The sequence below is a fragment of the Mauremys reevesii genome, linkage group 21 (genome assembly GCF_016161935.1).
Source record: "Mauremys reevesii isolate NIE-2019 linkage group 21, ASM1616193v1, whole genome shotgun sequence".
In the NCBI taxonomy this organism is placed as follows: domain Eukaryota; kingdom Metazoa; phylum Chordata; order Testudines; family Geoemydidae; genus Mauremys; species Mauremys reevesii.
In genome coordinates, this window is record NC_052643.1 from 21,870,163 (window position 1) to 21,890,550 (window position 20,388).

The 20,388-nt window shown below is 44.5% G+C and overlaps 1 protein-coding gene across 13 annotated transcripts in view; it reads right to left on the minus strand.

The window, feature by feature from the left end:
* Nucleotides 1-445: 445 nt before the first annotated feature.
* EIF4G3 (eukaryotic translation initiation factor 4 gamma 3) overlaps nucleotides 446-20,388 on the minus strand; it is a 466,091-nt gene continuing 446,148 nt past the window's right edge. For all 13 annotated transcript variants that reach the window (XM_039509520.1, XM_039509526.1, XM_039509519.1 and 10 more), the window contains 3 exons: nucleotides 8,392-8,473; nucleotides 2,718-2,864; nucleotides 446-1,098 (listed from right to left, as the gene is read on the minus strand). In XM_039509520.1, coding sequence (XP_039365454.1) covers nucleotides 917-1,098; nucleotides 2,718-2,864; nucleotides 8,392-8,473 — 411 coding nt within the window. In that variant the 3' untranslated portion in view covers nucleotides 446-916. The remainder of the gene's footprint in view (nucleotides 1,099-2,717; nucleotides 2,865-8,391; nucleotides 8,474-20,388) is intronic.

Below are 20,388 nucleotides of genomic sequence, written 5' to 3' on the forward strand. Positions count from 1 at the left end.
CTAAAGGAGAAATCGCTTTACTTTCTTTTAAACTTGCAATGTTTGTCTTTATTTTTGTTCTTTATATTTTCAAAGTGAAAAGAAATACTATTGAGTCATTTTCTTTCTTTTTTTTTAAATATTTGTTCTATGTATTTACAAGCCTTAAAGTCATTCTAAAGGTTTTGAAAATATCACGAGTACTTTTTTTCCCCCAGGGTAGCACTTTGTTTTGAATGAGTTTTTCTTGGAGCACTCTGGTCCACCGCATTTTTCTCAAATGCATTTCCTTCTGTTCCAAGGTTATGTATGTTTTTATTACTATTTTCTTTTTAATCTCTGAAGCAAGCTGAGAGGCAGGCAGAAAAATATGACAATTAAAAAAAAAATCTCTCCCTCCTGTATCTTACCCCAAACCCTGTTGAAAGTTTATCTACCATGCTTTGAAACAAAACTGAGGTGCAGCTGAAGGGGAGGGAAATTTATTTCTCTGCTTTTTTCTATCATACAATTTGTTTACAGAAACTGCAAATGTAAAAATTACACTGGCATTTGCAGTCCTTAAAATAATAAATTAAAGTTTTCAACTTTTTTTTGCTAAACAGATCTGTTTTTTAAAGTATGAGTCCTTGTTTAAAAAGAAAAGAAAAAATGAATAAAACAGAAAATATTTTCTATAAATAATACATGTATTTTGGTTTAGTGCTCCCGCCCTCAGGTTTGAAGTTTACTTTTTTTTTCCAAGTACCTTTTTCCTCCATGATCACCTTTATGTTCATCTATTTTTTTCCTCTCCCACTCGTGCATATGTGGGGGAAGGAGGGGGTTATGCGCGAGAATTGGCCTTGCTGCACTGTGATTGGCGAAGACGTAAAACTTTTTAAAAAAATACTTAAATTGTTTCTTTTGTTTTGTTTTGTTTTCTGTATTTTAAGTTTTAATTATCCTCTGATTCCTCTTCAGCCTCTCGTAGCCATGTGAAGAATGCTGTGACTGATTTCAGTGCTACTCCTTTCCCATTCTGCTCTCCTGGGTCCTTGCTACTTTCCCATTTGTAGAAGGCATCCTCTGATATCACCTCCTCGTCATACAGGCAATCAAAAAACATCCGCAACAGATCTGCAACAGGGAAACATCTGTTTAGTAATGTACAGTAGTTGGTAGACAAGGAAATACAGAAATGATTAGAGATATCGGTTTAAAACCTGAATAAAAGTGGCCTTTATTACAGTGAGAAGTGGAAAAGCAAGTAGCGGGAACTGCTGTTAATAGTGGTTGTGCCCTGATTATGCAGGCTGTGAATACACACTTGCTAAAGTAAAGTTTCCTCTGATGCTATAGAACATGCTGTTATATGCTAAGCAGAGGGCTGGAAAGACAGCGGCATGTGCGTGTATACCAGCAAATGGCCATGGAACAGAATCTACAGTGGCCATTCTGAGCTACCTAGTTTCACTAGCTTAGAAATTATGACAGCATCTGTGTTACAGATATGGAGATTTCTTACAGTATCCTGGAAAAACCTTACTGAAGTAAGTTTAATAATCTTTGGAGTCCATTGCATTAAATGGAAAGGTTATCTATGATTGTGGGCCAGGATTGTAGGTAATCTTTCCACGGAGGAAATATGATGTGAACCCTGGGAAGTATTATGAACTTCAAACGACTGTACTGAACAATGTGCCAGACAAGAATGGATTTTGGGGACAAACAGGGTCAAGTGATTTGCTTGGGAGAATCTCTAGGGGGAGGTGAATGCAAATTCCCCACCCCGTTTATGCAAAAAGCCAGCCTTTAGAAGTTATGCCTTGAGGAGACCATTGTCTGCTGATTACCTGTTCCCAGAGTCTCAAGATCAAAGGCCCAAGCTGTATAAAGGAAAGACTGACCTATTCATGGGTGTTTTAGTTCTGAGCTAAGGTTGTCTATTATAAACATGTAACCACAGAAAAAAAACATGGTGGGTTTGAAGAACTGACTTCCACCAGAGTCCTGCTGGGAGCTGAGATGTGTTGGAGCCTGGTAGGCTTATTATCAGGCATGTAGGTTCTTTTATGGTTTTTAATAAGTTTTCTCTGTAATGCTTTAGTCTTAAGAATAAATGTATTTGCTTAGAAAGGGCTGTGTGGTAACTTGGGACTGCTGGCAATTCCAACTGTTCAAAGCCTTCGGGAAGAAAGCAAAGTGCAAACTTTGGCCTGTTTAGGCAGCCTGGCTTGCTGGGGATATCACAGTGTAGAGAGGGAACCGTACAGCCTGCAAAAACTCCTGTCAGGAGGGAGAGAAACCCTGGTCTCTAACCAAGAGAGGTGATGGCTGAAGACCCAAGAGCAGATGCCCTCCAGGGGTCATGGTGTGGGTGTAGTTGCCCTGAAATGTGAGTAAGTAGAGCAATTGCTACTAAATACAGCAGAGGATTTAAAATTTTTCTTTTTCCTCTCTCCACATTATGGGCATTTCCTTCTTGGCTGCTTATGGTGGCAGCCAATAGAGGAGCTCACCTTCAGCCAGGAGGGTAGGGAAGAGTATTGGTCTAAAGCCATGCACTGTATAATTGGATGCTATAATAGTAGTTTGCCTTCAGCCCCCTGGCACCCACCTAACCAGTCTGTTCTCCGTTTAGGAAGAGCACAATCTACCAGACTCTATCTGAGACCCAAATCTAATTCTCCAGCTGGATCTTTCCCTTCAATGCCAAATAGTCATTTTTCAAATCCCAAACACAAAAAAACACTTACTAGGAGGCTGATCAAGTTTTACTATTGATGCTTGTAGTGCATAAAGTGCTTGTAGTTCCTTCTCTGTATCTGAGTCTAGGTACTTGAGTAAGATCGGCACTCTCTGCTTGATAACAGCAGTGTCCACACGGAAACTAGAAGAATCCGCTGGAGAGAAAAGAAGAATCAGGGTTACTTTTGGTAGGTCTGAGGCCAGGGGCAGGTTTTTCATCATATTTATTTATTCAAATAGAAATGACAAACTCAGGTTAGTCAGAAATGGGAAGAGAACTGAAACAGATGGGACATAAAAGAGTATGGGCTATTTCTATGATAGGAACATATCTGTTTCTCAGTGCTTCTCACTCCCCAAGTACAATGAATACTTTCAGAGACTCTGGACCACATTTTCAGCCAGGCCTCTCTACCCAGCCTTCATGTATGAATGTGCAAAATTGTACTCACATTATACTGGCTATTTCTATAATAGGAAGAGAAAGTTACTCACCTTGTGCAGTAACAATGGTTCTTCGAGATGCGTCCCCCCATGGATAGATGTATTTGTATCCCAGCACCTCTAATCAGACATTTTAGGTAGCAGTGTCTGTTCAGCTTGCACATGCGCTCTCCCCCCTCATGGTCTGCCTCGAAGCTATCTAGCACTGTGTGAAGGAACCCCGCTCAGTTTCTTCTCTACCGCAGAGCCCCTTATAGAGAACTGCGAAGTAGTGGAGACAAGGACAGGTTGTGGAGCACCCATAGGAACACACACCTTGAAGAACCATTGTGTTACTGCACAAGGTGAGTAACTTCCTCTTCTTATTCAAGTAGTGTCCCTCTGGGTGCTCCACTGCAGATGACAGGTTTCAGAGCGGTAGCTGTGTTAGTCTGTAGCAGCAAAAACAACAAGGAGTCCTTGTGGCACCTTAGAGGCTAACAAATTTATTTAGGCATAAGCTTTCATGGGCTGGAACCCACTTCATCAGATGCATGGAGTGGAAAATACAGGTATAAATACAGGAAAAGATGGGAGTTGCCTCACCAAGTGTGAGGTCAGTTTAACGAGACAATTCAATTCACAGTAGGATACCAAGGGAGGAAAAATAACTTCTGTAGTGGTAATGAGAATGCAAATGACTTCACAGTAGTATTCTCCATGGAGGGCTGGGGCTTCAAAGTAGACTCTGTTACTACATAGAGTACTGTGGAGCTGAAGATGGCATCGAAGGCTGACTCTCCAGTGATCATGTAACGTTCTGTGAAAGTGTGGACAGAAGCCCAAAGTGCTGCTCTGCAGATTTCTGCAATAGGGACATCTTTAAAAAATTTGACCAAGTTAGAAATTGACCTTGTGGAGTGCGTACAAACTCCAGATGGAGGCAACAGGTTGCACCCTTGATAACAGTGATTAATGCAACCAGAGACCCATTTGGATAGTCTTTAAACCGATAGCACGGAGCCATTGAATCTTTCCATGAGTGAAAGGAAGAGTTTAGAGGACTTCCTGAAGTCCTTAGTCTTGTCCAAGTAGAATGCTTCTAACATTTTGCATATGCAGAATTGCCTCCCTGTTATCACAATGTGGTTTTGGGAAAAAAAGGAAGATGGATCTGTTGATTCATATGGAAAGTGAAGGTAACTTTAGGGAGAAAAGTGGGAGGCAGCCTCAGAATTACTTTGTCTTTAAGAAAGACCATGTACGGTGGGTGTGCCATCAGGGCTGCTATTTCTCCTATGTGCCTAGCTGAGGTGATGGCAATTAGAAATGCTGTCTTCTTGGACAGGTGAAAGAGACACCAAGTTGCCATGGGCTCAAAAGGAGGTCTAGTCAAAGCCCTGAAAACTAGGTTAAGATCCCAAGCTGGAGCAGGTGGTCTCACATGTGGGAAGAGATTCCCAATGCCCTTAAGGCAGTGTTTCTCAAACTTTTGTACTGGTGACCCTTTTAACATAGCAAGCCTCTGAGTGCGACCCCCCGCTTATAAATTAAAAACACTTTTCAATGTATTTAACACTATTATAAATGCTGGAGGCAAAGCGGGGTTTGGGGTGGAGGCTGACAGCTCACAACCCCCCATGTAATAACCTTGTGACCCCCTGAGGGGTCCCGACCTCCAGTTTGAGAACCCCTGCCTTAAGGAATCTCAGTGAGCGAACACTGAGTATCCATCTACCTGATGGTGGAAAGCAGTTATGGCCACGAGATGTACTTAAAGGGAACCAGACTTGTGTTGGCCAGAAGGGGGCAATCAGAATAACTCTCGCTTTGTCTCGTTGAATTTTCAACAGGATCTTGGCTAGAAGAGGAAATGGGGAAAGGCATACAAGAGGTCCCTGTCCCTTGGGAGGATGAGGGCATCTCCCAGTGAATGTTTCCTCAGGCCTGCCCTGGAGCAGTAAAGAGGACATTTCTTGTTCCAGTAAGTAGTGACGAGAGCTGTAGTTAGGATTCCCCAAAGGGCTAATATGTCTCGATGCACCTCTGAGTTCAGTTCCCATTCGTGGTCGTGAGAAAAGTTTTGACTGAGACTGTCGGCTGTCACATTCTGTATCCCTGGTAAATAGATGGCTGAGACAAGCATGTTGTGACCAATGCGCCAATTCCAGTTTGAGTGCTTCTGTGCAGAGGGAAGGAAATCTGGCATCCGCCTGGCGATTTACGTAAAACATACAGGTCATATTGTCTGTCGTGACTTTTGTGTGTGTGTTCTTGATGAAAGGGAGAAAGTGTGCACAGATGTTCCGGACAGCCTCTAGCTACAAAAGATGGATATGGAGGGTTGCTTCTGTGGAAGCCCACTTGCCCTGAACCTTGTGGTCATGTAGATGAGCTCCCCGGCTTAATAGGGAGTCAGAGGTGGTTGCACAAATGGCATGCCTACTCGGACACTGGATGGATCTTTCCACCAGTCTATAAGTGCTTTACTGCAGAGGGCAGTGATAGCAGTTTCGTTAGTCTGTCCCTGGTCGGGGAATAGACAGAACTGAGCCATATCTGAAGACATCTCATGAACATCTTGGCATTTGGGGTGACGAAGATGCATGCTGCCATATGACCAAGCAGCTGTAGGCAGTTCCTGGCCAATGTTTGGGGGCTGGCCTGAACTGTCTCTCTGAGACTTGTGAGGGTGCTGAGGCTGGGTAGCAAGAGGAATGCTCTTGCTTGTACTGTGTAGAGGTTGGCGCCAATAAACTCGTCACTGTACCAGGGACAGTGTTGATTTCTGTAAGTTGAGCTGCAGGCCCAGCTGTGCAAATGTGCACATGGTCATCTGGGTGGCTTGTATGGTGTCCTTGAACAAGGGAGCCCTGAGGAGGCAGTCGTCTAAGTATGGGTAGACAATGTCCAACGTTTGTAGATATGCTGCTATGATGGAGAGAACCTTGGAGAATACTGTGGGTGTGGACAAGAGGCCGAATGGGAGCATCTTGTACTGATGATAATGGTCCTGCCCAATGGTAAATCATAGGAATCTCCTGTGTGACGGTCGTATCAAGATGTGGAAGTAGGCATCTTGTAGGTTGAGGGCTGAAAACCAACCTCCTTTAGAGCTGGAATAATGGCTGCTAGCATGACCATTTTGAACTTCTGCGCCTTCACACATTTATTTAATGCCCTTAGATCTAGAATGGGTCTCTAATCTCCCTTCACCTTGGGGATCAGGAAATAATGGGATTAAAATCCCTTGCCCCTGAGTTGTGCCAGGACTGGTTCTATGGCCCCCAGGCGTAACAAATGATCTATTTCCTGATGAAGTAAGTTCTCATGAGAAGGGTCCTTGAAGAGGGACAGGGAAGGAGAGACAGAATGGGGAGAGACTTGAATGGCATAACCCTTTTAAATAATCTCCTAGATCCATCTGTCAGAGATGATAGTCTCCCAACTGCTGTGAAAGGAGTAGGCAATTTCTGAAGGGGCATGACGTGTGTAGCAGCAGCTAATGTTGCAAGGTTTAATTGTTCGGGTCCTCTACCAACCCATCAAAAGTGCTCAGAAGAGGCAGTCTAAGAGGTCGCAGATTGGGTGCTGACTGCTTCCACTTTTGAACCCTGGGCCTCTTATGCTGCAGCTCATAACAGCACTGAGACAGTGGGTATCGAGGAGGTCATGACCTGTGCTGTGGCTAAGAGCTATATCTTCTCTTCTGTCCTACAGTGTAGATTCCCACAAGCATAATGTGGGAGATCAGCTGATTTTCAGTGGCACTCACACTGCCTGGGTCCTGGCCACCAGTCCGAGGGGCTGTGCATTTTAATTTAATTTTAAATGAAGTTTCTTAAACATTTAAAAAGCCTTATTTACTTTACATACAACAATAGTTTAGTTATATATTATAGACTTATAGAAAGAGACCTTCTAAGAATGTTAAAATGTATCACTGGCACGCGAAACCTTAAAGTAGAGTGAACAAATGAAGATTCGGCACACTACTTCTGAAACGTTGCCGATCCCTGGTGTAGATGTTCGAGTATTCAAGTTCATGTGCATACACGAAGGCTGGATAGACGCCTCACTGAAAATGTGGTCCAGAGTTTTTAAAAGTGTTCATTGTACTTGGGGAGTGGGAAGCATTGAGAAGCAGATTATATGTTCTTTGAGTAGTGGCCTACCCCTGATCTACACACAAAGAGAGGCTGAAAATTTTCTTTTTTTCCTCAGATTGGAAATAATTACAAGGACATTTTTCTTTCAAAAGACAAACAGGAATAGAACACTAAATCACAAATAAGAAAATCAAAGTATATCAAAGCCTGCTAGAAGTCCAGAAAAATGTACACCCCCACAGGAAGAGTTATCTGTAGAAAAATATTCAGCAGCTTTTAGCCAGCATATAAACCAAAGAGCATGATAGAGAAAATCTGAGCAAAAATATATAAACCTAGATAGAGATGATAGAAAACAAAACCAGAACAAGACATTACTGATATTCACAGAGCAAGGATTATCAGGAAACCCCTAAACATGAATGATAAAATCCTGCAGCATCTAGACTTTAACAGTAGGTGGTATCAAGAAGATTATACTCTCAGAGAAAAAAGAACTCTCCCTGGATTTTGTCCTCTCTGAAATCCATGCAACAGTGAGATGAAATTCAATTACACCCATCCCAAGAGCAAACACTTGAAAGAAAGAATGACACCTGTAAAATAGTAATTGCCTTGTTAGCACATTCTCATGATTCCTGTTATCTTAGAGGAAAATAACAGCAGCATTTAAGCCACATAAATTTACTTTTCTCTGGTATCAAACTTTGAAAGTGAAATGCTGCAAAGATTTTAAATCCAATTTTGTATTTAGAGTACCAGAAAAAAACAGAACCTGTTTCAGAATAGCATCTAGTGGATTTTCATCTACATCGGAAAATCAATAATCAGGCATAATTTGACAGAGGTGGAAGTCCCCGCTCAAGGGGGACACAGGTGCTGCAGATAAAGACTTGAGGGGCACTGGCAGACCTATGTTTGGGAAGGGGCAGCTGGCACACCTCTCCTGCACTATGACTGGCTCTTGACAGTGGTATCAGTACTTCACTTTCTTCAGCACTAAAACTGTACAAAAATATTGATGCACAATTTGTATGAAAGGTTAGCCAGCCTCAAACAGAAAAATAAGTGATTAAAACCCAAGTAATCTGTAAATTCATTACTTTCATATTTGATTGTTTTGTAAAGCCTTATCTTGAAAGTTACTCACCTATAATGGCTGCTTTACAAACTGCTGTCATTAAAGCTCTAAGGAATGTAGGTGAACTCATCTGGCCTTCATCTAGATTAGCCTGAAATCAAGGGTAAATGGACCAGTTAAAAGCACTCTAATGTACAACAGAAACTGTTTCCAAAATCCACTACTGAATTTGGCACTAAGTGAAAGCTGCTGCAGTAGGAATCCAATTAATCCCTTGTGTGAAAATTCATCTTCCCCATTAAACTTCTTGAAAATAGCTCAGCTGTGTTAATGTTTGCCAATATATCTCCTGTAATCAACACTACAATCTATTTAACTACACACGTTCACTATTCATTTAGCTAGAGAAACATTCTGAAATAATACTTGGCATTTATACAACATTTTACATTTCCAAAATGATAGACAATTTTTAATTAGTCACACTACACAATACCCCTGTAAGGTGAGTCTTATCCTCATCATACAGATTGGAAACTGACAGAGTGGTTAAATGACTTGCCCAAATCTACAAGAGAACTGCTGGCAAAGCCAGGACCAGAACCAGAACTGAGATGTTACCAGACTTTCAGTCGTGTCATCTCTCCTCCGGACCATGCTGACTCTACAGCAGTAGAAAAATGACCTGTTTCTTACAACAGAGAGATGAAATGGTGCTGACCTACATTTAGTTGCAAGCATACATCAAGATAAGAACAGCCATACTGGGTCAGACCAATGGTTATCCTGTCTCTGACAGTGGCCAGTGCCAGATGAGGGAATGAACTGAACAAGGCAAATTTGAGTGATCCAGTCCTAACTTCTGGTAGTTGGAGGTTTAGGGACACCCAGAGCATGGGGTTGCATTCCTTGATCATCTCAGTTAATAGCCATTTATGGACCAATCCTCCATGAACTTATCTAATTCTTTTTTGAACCCAGGTATACTTTTGCCTTCACAATATCCCATGGCAATCAGTCCAACATGTTGACATTGCATTGTGAGAAGAACTTCCTTTTATTTGTTTTAAACCTGCTATTAATTTAACTGAATAAAAATCAGTTACTAACCTGTAACTGTTGTTCTTCGAGATGTGTTGCTCATGTCCATTCAATGTAGGTGTGTGCTCGCCCCAAGCACTGCCGCTGGAAAGTTTTCCCCTCAGTAGTATCTGTTGGGTCAGTTCTGGTGTCCCCTGGAGTCGTACCCTCATAGCGCCAGATACAGGGCCCTGCCATCCCCTCTGTTTCTCCTTGCCGGCTATCTCCAACAGAGGGGTGGGGTGAGAGTTAGGGCCATCCTTAGGCATATGCAGCATACGCAGCTGCATAGGGCACCTGAAAATTTGGGGCACCACCAGGTTCATAGGCACCGACTTCTCATCGTGCTGGGGGTGCTCGACCTCCCGCCTCCACTCCAGCCCTGGAGCACCCACCCATGGAGTCCACACCTATGACCGAGACAGCAGGTAAGAGCGGGTCAGCTCCCGCACACCCAGTGCGCCCTGCAGTCTCCTTACTAAGCAGAAGGCAGAGGCCATATTCACAGAGCCGAATGCACCGGCGTAGGGGCACCAGTTGTGCCGGCATAGGGGCACCAGTTTAAGAATACTGTGTAGGGCCCCATAAATCCTAAAGACGGCCCTGGTGAGAGTGGGGGTTTGGAATGGACATGAACACCACATTATGGAAGGTTAGCATTTTTTTTTCTTCTTTGAGTGCTTGCTCATGTCCATTCCAATGCAGGTGACTCCCAAGCAGGTATAGGAGGAGGGTTCGGAGTTTATTGACAAGCAGATTGTAGCACTGCTCTGCCAAATCCAGCATTGTCTCTGCCCTGATGAGTTATCGCACAGTGTGATGCAAAAGTGTGGACCAAAGAGTACGTTCCTGCTCTACAGATGTCCTGGATTGGGAGCTCTTCCAGGAATGCAGCTGAAGATGCTCGTGTCCTTGTGGAGTGTGCCATCAGGGATGGAGCAGTGATCTTCACTAGGTCATAGCATGTGCAGATACAAGAAGTGATCCACGATGAAATTCTCTGGGCTGAGACCAGAAGTCCTTTCATCTTGTCTGCCACCACCAAAAAGAGCTGTGTAGTTTTCTGAAATGATTTAGTCCTTCTATGTAGAAAGCAAGCGCATATCTGACATTTAGTGAGTGAAATCTCTGCTCCTGGCTATTGGCATGTGAAAATATAGGCAGAATTTCAGTCTCTTATCCCTGTCCTTCTGAGTGCAGAAGACTAGAAGAATATGTCCAGGTTACTATGGAATTGTGAAACAACCTTCAGGAGGAAGGCTGGGTCAGGGCGCAGCTGGACCTCGTCCTTGAAGAATACCATGTAAGGAGGTTCTGAAGTAAGAACCCTAATCTCCAACACCTTTCTCTAGCCGTAGTAATGGCCACCAGAAAGGCCACCTTCCAGGACAAGTAGAGGAGAGAACATGTTGCCAGTGGCTTGAATGGGGGACCCATAAGCCTCAACAATACCAGGTTGAGATCCCAGGGTGGGATTGGTTGTAGCACTTGGGGGTACAGTCTGTACAGGCCTTTGAGGAAATTACTTCAGATCAAGTTTGCAAAGATGGACCAGCCATTTACCCACGAGTGAAATGCCCAAAGTGCAGCCAGGTGGACTCTTATCAATGACACCGATAGCCCTGGCTGCTTCAGGTGTAGTAAATAATCCAGAATGAATGGCACTGATGACTGCATGGGTAAAACACCTTTCTGTGCTGACCAGACAGAGAACCTTTTCCTCTTTGCCAGGTATGTAGCTCTAGTGGATGGTTTCCTGATCCCTAAAAGGACCTCTCAAATCAGGGGTTCAGCCATGAAGCTTCCAGGCCATGAGATGAAGGAACTCGAGGTTTGGATGATGTAGATGGCTGTGGTCCTGGAAGATCAGATCTGGAAATGGAGGCAAGCTGATGGGTGTTTCCACCAAGAGGTCCAGAAGGCTGGTAAACCACTGGTGATGTGGCCAGGCTGGGGTTGTCAGGATCAGGCTTGTTCCTTCCTTTCTGACTTTCAGCAGGACCTTGTGTATGAGCGGAATGGGAGAAAATGCATAAAAGAGATGGTCCTTCCAAGGAAGAAGAAACATGTCTGTGAGTGAGCCCGGGCTGTGATTCAGGAAGGAGCAGGAACTGCAGACACTTCCTGTTGTGTCTCGTCACAAACAAGTCTATCTGGGGATCTCCCTGCCTCTGAAGAATGTCCTTCACAATGTCTGGGTGAATGAACCACTCATAATTGGAGAAGGATCTGCTGAGACGATCCACTAACTTGTTCTGTGTGCAGAAGGTAGGAGGCTTTGCGTGGACTGAATGGGTTACAGAGAATTCCCACAGGCAAAGGGCTTCCTGGCATAGGTGAAAGGAGCACGCTCGACCCTGTTTGTTTATGTAGAACATCACTATTGTGTTGTCTGTAAGTACCAACATGCATTTGCCTTCCAGGTGGGGCTGGAAGGTTTGGCAGGCAAGGCACATTGCTCTGAGTTCCCCCGTGTTGATGTGTAGCAAGAGCTCTACCTGGGACCAGAGGCCCTGGGTTCTGAGTACCCCTAGCTGAGCCCCCCAACCCAGCACAGATGCATCAGTAACAAGAGACATTGACAGATGTGGTCTTGAAACTGAGACACCTACAACTACTGTCCTTGGGTCCAACCACCAAAGGAGAGTGGTGATTAATAAAGGGGGAAGTGTGAGAACCATGTCTAAGCAATTTTGGCCTGGCTGGTACACTGACGCTAGCCAAGTCTGGAGAGGTCTAGGTCGTAATCTTGTATGCTGCACCACTTAAGTGCATGAGGCCATGTGCCCCAGGAGTTTTACGCAGTTTCTTGCTACGGTGGATGGGGTGGTTTCTAAGGCTCTCTATGATCATGCCTAGTGCCTGGAACCTGGTATCCAGAAGGCTCTGGCCTGGACTGAGTTGAGGACCATCCCTATAAATTCTATTCTTTGAACTGGTGAGAGGGTCAATTTCTGCATGTTTATCAACAGGCCTGTCTTCTTGAAGGTTGACAGTATTAACCAAACATTTGCCTCCACCTGGGCCTTGGTCCGACCTTTGATCAGCCAGTCATCGAGGTACAGGTAAACCTGAGTATTTTGCTTCCTCAAGAAGGCTGCAATGACTGCCATGAACTTCGTGAATACCCGAAGGGCTGCTGACAGGCCGAAAGGGAGCACAGTAAACTGGTAGTGTACCTGATTCACAATGAATCAGAGGAAATCTTCTGTGACCTTGAAAGATTGAAATGTGGAAATAAGTGTCCTTTAAGTCGAGGGTGGCATACCAGTCCTCTAGATCCAGAGAAGGGATAATGGAGGCCAAGGAGACCTTGCAGAACTTCAGCTTCTTTATAAATCTATTGAGGTTTCACAGATCTAGGATGGGTCTGAGACTGCCGTTGGCCTTCGGGATTAGGAAATAGCAGGAGTAGAACCCCCTGCCCCTTAGCTCTGGAGGAACCTCCTCTACTTCTCCCACCTCCAACAGCATCCACACTTCCTGGGCTAGAAGTTGCTTGTGAGAAGGGTCCCTGAAGAGGGACATGGAGGGAGGGTGGGAAGGAGAGGAACAACTGAAGTGAATGATGTATTTCAGTCTTATTGTGTGTAGCACCCAGCAATCTAAGCTAATGTGGGCCCTTGCCTGATACAAGTGGGATAACTGATCCTCAAAAATTGGGGAAGATGGATCCATACAGTGTCCTGGTACGCCGTCCTCAAGTGTGACCTCAAAAGATCTGCTTAGACACCAATGATTGTTTGGTGGGGCCGGGCACGTGGGCAGACGAGGACTGGGGAGGAGGCCTCCTCTTATAGCTTCTATCCCGTCTCTTATTGTAGTACTGCCTACACTAAGGTGGGTAGAAACATGGCAATGGTTGGGACTAAAAATGCTTTCTAGATGGAGCCAGTGTGTGTAGCCCTAGGGATTCTAGAATGGCCCTAAAATCCTTCAGACTATGTAATTTAATGTCTATCTGCTCTGAAAAGAGTGACAAGCCTTCAAAGGGGAGGTCCTGCACCATTTGCTGCACTTCCAGGGAAGGCCTGAGGACTGCAGCCATGAGCTCTTCCTCATAACCACAACCAAAACCATGGTTCATGCTATGGAGTCTACTGTGTCCAAAGCCACCGGAAGTGATGCTTCTGCCACCGCTCTTCCTTCTTCAACCAACACCGAGAATTCGGCTCTAGATTCCTGTGGCAACAGCTGCCTGAACTTAGACATTGAACTCCAAGAATTAACGTCATAGCGTAGACCTTCCTGCCAAAAAGATCTAACTTTTTGGGATCCTTGGTCTCTGGAGTTGGTCCTTGTTACCTGTGTGCTCCAGTTCGTTCACTGCTGTAACCACCAGTGAACCCGGAGGAGGCTGAGTATATAAGAATTTGAATCCCTTGGATGGGACAAAGTACTTCTTCTCCATCTTCTTCGCTGTAGGTTGCAGAGATGCTAGCGTCTGCCATAAAGCTTTTATAGGGTCCAAATGGCATCGTTAAGGGGCAAAGCCACTTGCAATGGATCGGATGGTGCCAGGATATCCACTAGAACATGGGAGGACTCTGAAATATCCTCTGCCTGAATTGTCAGGTTTGAGTTACTCTCCTGAGAAGCTTCTGGTGTGCTCTGTAGTCATCCTGAGAGGGGGCTATAGATCACAGTTGCCAACTTTCACATGGTAAATAAGCAGCTAGACTTTCACAATAAGCCAAAAATCAAGATAATTCCATTTCAAAACAAGGCCAAAATAAGCCAATCCCTAAAACCCCAACACTTTATGTGACCAGATCCCCCTGGTGTGCAGACTGTGTTGGGCCTGCTGTGCACCCCTGACTCTCTCCCCCCCTTGCCCCTGCTTGCCCCTCCTTGCCAGGAGCCAATCAAAAAAAAAGAAGCAAGCTACAACAAGTTTCAAGCCAAACAAGCAACAAGCTACAAGCAAAAACCTAGCCAACAAGCAACTCACAAGTCAATTAAGCCAAACACAAGCCAAATTTCTGTGTTTTTTCCGCAAGTTTGGCATGTTTGCTATAGATATTTCTGCCACTGCCTCATCAGACTAGGAAGAAAAAGAAGTCTGCATAGCCATGGAGCACTGTTCTTCTCCTTCTGCACCAGAAGGATCTCACGGTGCTGTTACTGGGGACTTGGTACTGTGCTCGGTACCAGTAGATGATTCCTACACCATAGGAGCTCTACACTCCAAAACAATGGAGTATGATCTCCTGGACTGCAATCCTTGGACTAGTGAAAATGCCCTGGGAGTTCAGAAAGGCCATTGCATGGGCATTTGCCACTGTGCTGGTGGCCAGGCCATTGGCAGGATACCCTGGCTCTTGTCAGCCGTTGGGTAGAGCCAGTTGGAGAGATGTCAGCTCCTGCGGGAGGTGTAAGACGCCGTCTTCAAGTCTGACTCAAGAAGTTGCTTCTTGGTGACCAGAGCAGAACAGTACCAACTGGTGCTGGAGAGTGGTGCCTGGAGTGGGGAGACCAGTGCTGCGCCATCATGGCAGGCTTCCCTTTTGACGGCACTTGGGGCCTTGGTGCCGTGGTTGACCTTGTTTCTGGTGCCAGCAATGACAGTTCCCGAACAGTGGGAGATGGCGGTACTGGGAGTGATGCAACTCCCTTGCTGTCTCAAATGCCTCCAGTGTGGATGGTAGTGCCAGGACTGTGCTCTGGTGGCTCTCTCTTGGTGGAGAGTCAAACAGTGCCACACTTGACAGATCCAGGGCCAGAGTCAACAGTGCCATGCAGGCAGCTGGCTTCTTAGTGGCGTGGCATGGTGTCTCACTCTGCCTGGCTCTCTGCAACTGGTGGACCTTGGGGTTGGGGAGTGCCTCCAGTCCATCTTCTTCTGCTTCTTTCTTGCACCAGTGATGGAGAGCAGTGCCGAGAATCCCATGGAGGAGTAGACTTCTTCTGCACCAGAGGTGACTGATTGTGTGGAGAGTCCCAGGACTGAAAAGGAGTCCTTTCTTGATGCCAGAGAGGCCGAACTACGCTGCCTTTTCATCAGAGATGCCAGAGTATTTCTCACCAGGGTAGAAGTGCTCAGAGGTGAGTTGGTGTAGCTTGTCTCTGAGGGAGGATGGAGTGCTGCCTCCATGAGGAAGAATTTCAGTCTCTTATCCCTGTCCTTCTGAGTGCAGGGCCTGAACCCTTCACAAATTCTGCAGTGCTCTTGCGGGACTCCCCCAAACACTTAAGGCAGCTAGAATGGGGATCACTGCTAGGCACTGGCTTGTGGCATGGCGCACACTGCTTAAATCCCAGGGATCGAGGCATGCCCTGGTGCCAAGAGGTGTTAACCCCACTAAGCAGGGTTCTCTAACCAAAATACTAAACATTGGAACCAAAACTTAACCACTAGTGAATAACTATATACAAGAAGTCGAAAAAGTCCACTGAGAGGAGTACTTGCGAAGAACACAAGGACAAGCTGACGTTCCAGCAACCATCACAGGTGGTAAGAAGGAACTAAGGGGACCATGAGTCAGCAGGGCCCTATATACTGGTGCTATGAAGGCACGACTTCAGGGGGTCCCAGAGCCAACCCGACAGATACCACTGAGGGGAAAACTTTCCAGCGGCAGTGCCTGGGGCGAGCATATACCTACGCTGAAATAGACATGAGCAAGCACTCAAAGAAGAATCCCTAGTTCTTGTGTTATGTGAAGAGGTAAATATCACTTCCCCATTCACCTTCTCCATACCATTCATGGTTTTATACATCTCTATCATATCCCCATGTCCTCTCTTTTCTAAGCTGAACCATCCCAAACCTTTTAATTTCTCCTCATATGGAAGCTGTTTCATACCCCTGATCATTTTTGTTGTCCTTCTCTGCACCTTTTCCAATTCTAATATATCTTTTTTGAGATGGGGTGACCAGAACTGCACACAGTATTCAAGATGTGGGCATACCGTGGATTTATATAGAGGCAATATGATATTTTCTGCTTTATTATCTATCCCTTTGCCAATGGTTCCTAACATTCTATTAGTTTTTTTTTAACTGTCTCTACACAATGAGCAGATGTTTTCAGAGAATTACCAATGATGACTCCAAGATATCTTTCTTGAGTGGTAATAGCTAATTTAGACCCCATCACTTTGTATATGTAATTTCCAGTGTGCATTACTTTGAATTTCATTTGCCATTTTGTCACCCAGTTTAGTGAGATCCCTTTGCAACTCTTCGCAGTCAGCCTTAGGCATAACTTGAGTAATTTTATGTCATCTAAATATTTTTCCACCTCACCGTTTACTCCTTTTTTAAGATAATTTATGAATATGTTGAAAAGCACAGGCCCAAGTACAGATCTTTGGGGGACCCTGCTATTTACCTCTTTCCATTGTGAAAACTGACCATTTATTCCTACCCTTTGTTTTCTTTCTTTTAATCAGTTACTGATCTATTATCCTGTTATCCCATGGCTGCTCACTTTGTCAAAGGCTTTCTGAAAGTCCAATTATACCTTATTGACTGGATCATCCTTGTCTACATGCTCAAAGAATTCTAGTAGATTGGTGAGGCATGATTTCCCTTTACAAAAGCTGTGTTGACTCTTCCCCAACATATTATGTTCATCTCTACGTCTGATAATTTTGTTTTTAGTTTCAACCAATTTGCCTGGTACTGAAGTGAACTTACTGGCCTGTAATTGCCAGCATTGCCTCTGGAAACTTTTTAAAAAACAGGTGTTACATTAGCTACCCTCTAGTCATCTGGTACAGAGGCTGATTTAAGCAATAGGTTACATACCATAATTAGTAGTTCTGCAATTTCACATTTGAGTTCCTTCAGAACTCTTAGGTGAATTCCATCTGGTCCTGGTCACTTGTTACTGTTTAATGTATCAATCCGTTTCAAAACTTCCTCTATGGGCACCCTGTGGGGGGAGGGATAGCTCAGTGGTTTGAGCATTGGCATACTAAACCCAGGGTTGTGAGTTCAATCCTTGTGGGGGCCATTTACGGATCTGGGGCAAAAATCTTTCTGGGGATTGTTCCTGCTTTGAGCAGGGGGTTGGACTAGATGACCTCTTGAGGTCCCTTCCAACCCTGATATTCTGTGATTCAAATCAGGGACAGCTCCTCATATCTGCCACAAAAAAGAATGGCTACCATGTAGAGATCTCCCTCACACCCTCTGCAGTGAAGACCAATGCTAAGAGTTCATTTAGCTTCTCCACAATGGCTTTGTCTTGAGTGCTCCTTTAGCACCTTGATCATCCAGTGGCCCCCCAGTGACTGTTTGGCAGGTTTCTTACTTCTGATTTACTTATTTTTTGCTGTTCATTTATGTATCCTAAGCTAGTTGCTCTTCACGTTCTCTCTCCACCTGACTTATCGTACTTTTTACACGTGACTGCCAGGGTTTATGCCCCTTTCTATGTTCCTCACTAGGATCTGACGTCCAATTTTAAAAGGATGCCTTTTTGCCTCGAGCCACCTCTTTCACTTGGCTGTTTAGCCATGGTAGAATTCAGGGGGGGGGGGGTTACCTTTAGTTTGAGCCTCTGTTACAGTGGTTTTTCAATAGTCTCTCTTTGCGATTTGCAGGCATTACACTCTTGTGACTGTTCCTTTTAATTTCCATTTAACCAGTTTCCTCATTTTTGTGTAGTTCCCCTATTTGAAATTAAACACTAGTGTGGTGGTTTTCTTTGGCATACTCCCCCCTACAAGGATGTTAAATCTATACTGTGATTGCTTTTACCGAGTGATTCAGCTATCTGTACCTCTCGGACCAGGTCTTGTGCTTCACTTAGGACCAAATCAAGAATTGCCTCTCCCCTTCTGGGTTCCAGGGCAAGCTGCTGCAAGAGGTAGTCATTTATGGTGTCTAGAGATTTTATTTCTGCACCCCTTCCTGAGGTGACATATACCCAGACTATATGAGGATAGCTGAAATCCCCCATTATTATTGCGTTTTCTGCCTTTGTAGAATATCTAATCTCGAGCATTTCACCATCACCATCCGTGTCAGGTGGTCGGTAGTACAGTAACTCCTCACTTAAAGCCGTCCCGGTTAACGTTGTTTCGTTGCTGAACAATTAGGGAACATGCTCATATAAAGTTGTGCAATGCTCCACTACTACGTTGTTTGGCTGCCTTTCTCCACAGCTGGCAGCCTCCCTATGCCCCCTGCCCCCACAGCGCCTCCCACCCGCTGGCAGACCCCGCGGATCAGTGCCTTCCCCCTCCTCCTGCCCATGGCAATCAGCTGGCTTGCGATGTGTAGGAGGCAGAAGGGAGGCGCGAGGACTCGGCGTGCAGGCTCCCCCTCCCTCTTGCCTGCAGCAATCAGCTGGCTTGCAGCATTCAGAAGGGAGGGGAGGAGCAGGGACGCAGCATGTGAAGTAAAGGGAGAGGTGGGGGGGGAAGAGGCAGGTCAAGGGTGGGGACTTGGGGGAAGGGGTGGAGTGGATGGGCCGAGGGTTGAGCCCCCTGCCCAAGTCAGTGCCTGTGCTTGCAAGAACAGCAAGAGGAGCAGCCAGACAATCCATCCTCTTCCACTTTCTGAGTCCATCACCTCAACCAAGCTTCATACTCAGAAGTGATGATTGTAGTATTAAATTGTTTCTTTAAAATTGTTTAAAACTTATACTTGTATTAAATTATTACTTGTTTAAAATTGTTTAAAATGTATATAATGCCTTTTGTCTGGCAAAAAAAAAATTCCCATGAACCTAACCCCCGCTGTTTACATTAATTCTTATGGGGAAATTGGATTTGCTTAATATCGTTTCACTTAAAGTCGTATTTTTCAGGAACATAACTACAATGTCAAGTCAGGAGTTACTGTATATTCCTACTGGTATACTCTCATTATAGAAATATGGTATTTCTAGCCATAAAGATTCTATGGGACAGTTTGATTCATTTAAGATTTTTACTATATTTGACTCTCTGCATTCTTTCACATATAGTGCCACTCCCCCACCAGCATGACCTACTCTGTCATTTCTCTATATTTTGTACTCTGCTATCACTGTGTCTCATTGATTATCGTCATTCCACCAAGTTTCCATGATGCCTATTATACCAATAGGACAAATCCAGTTTAGCATCATTTCAGACATAGAGGTTAAAATCTGGTTTAAAGGATGTGCCCAGAGTTAGAGAAGAGTCAATGGGTGGGTGCAGACTTTTATACCCTTCATTCTAAAATACTGGAACAGAGCGTGGCACACACATGCATTGCCAGTGGGTAACTGTTTGCAAAGAATTCCACTGTTGCATGGGAGGCCATACAATCTCATAATGGGGCACAGATAATGTCAGGAAGAAAACCAACCAATTTCACCCCATACTTGGAAAAGTAACTGCTATAGCATATCTGGTTTAAAATGTTATTACTAATTGAAAACATGTTTTCACAAAATTATACATTTGAACAGGTCATTATCAGATAATGTGTTAACCTTCAAAATAAGGATGCAGACAAAAAAATAAGGTAACTTTACAGAAGTTAACATTTTCTTCTTGCAAATTATATTCTTTATCTCTAGGCAAATGCTGATTTTACAGCCATATCTATATCTTGCTCCCCTGTGCTTAGAATGGAGATAAAATTGAAATGGCCATTTTCTACTGTAACTGTACTGACTCTTACGGTTCCAAAGCGTATACTGGGGAAGTGCTTAAGATGTCAGGCCATAGGGGGGATGCTTTATGGAAATTTAACAATCTCTGTGAACTGAAGGATGCAGAGTGGTCAACGGTACAAATACTATATGCCTTGTCCGGAGATGAACTGGTTATGAACACTTCTGCTTGGTTCCCTGGAGACTGGCATAGTAGGAAGAGCGCCTGAGACATAAGCCCTTGAATCAGAGGCCTGGTATGAGGCAGGACCCGCTGACAGAATCTGGCAAGAACAGGGTTGATATTGCAAAAATACACATTCCTAAGAAGTGCTAGTCACAGAGTACTCACACAAACACATCCCGATATCAAGTGGTACCAGAACATTCCGATATTGAGAATGAT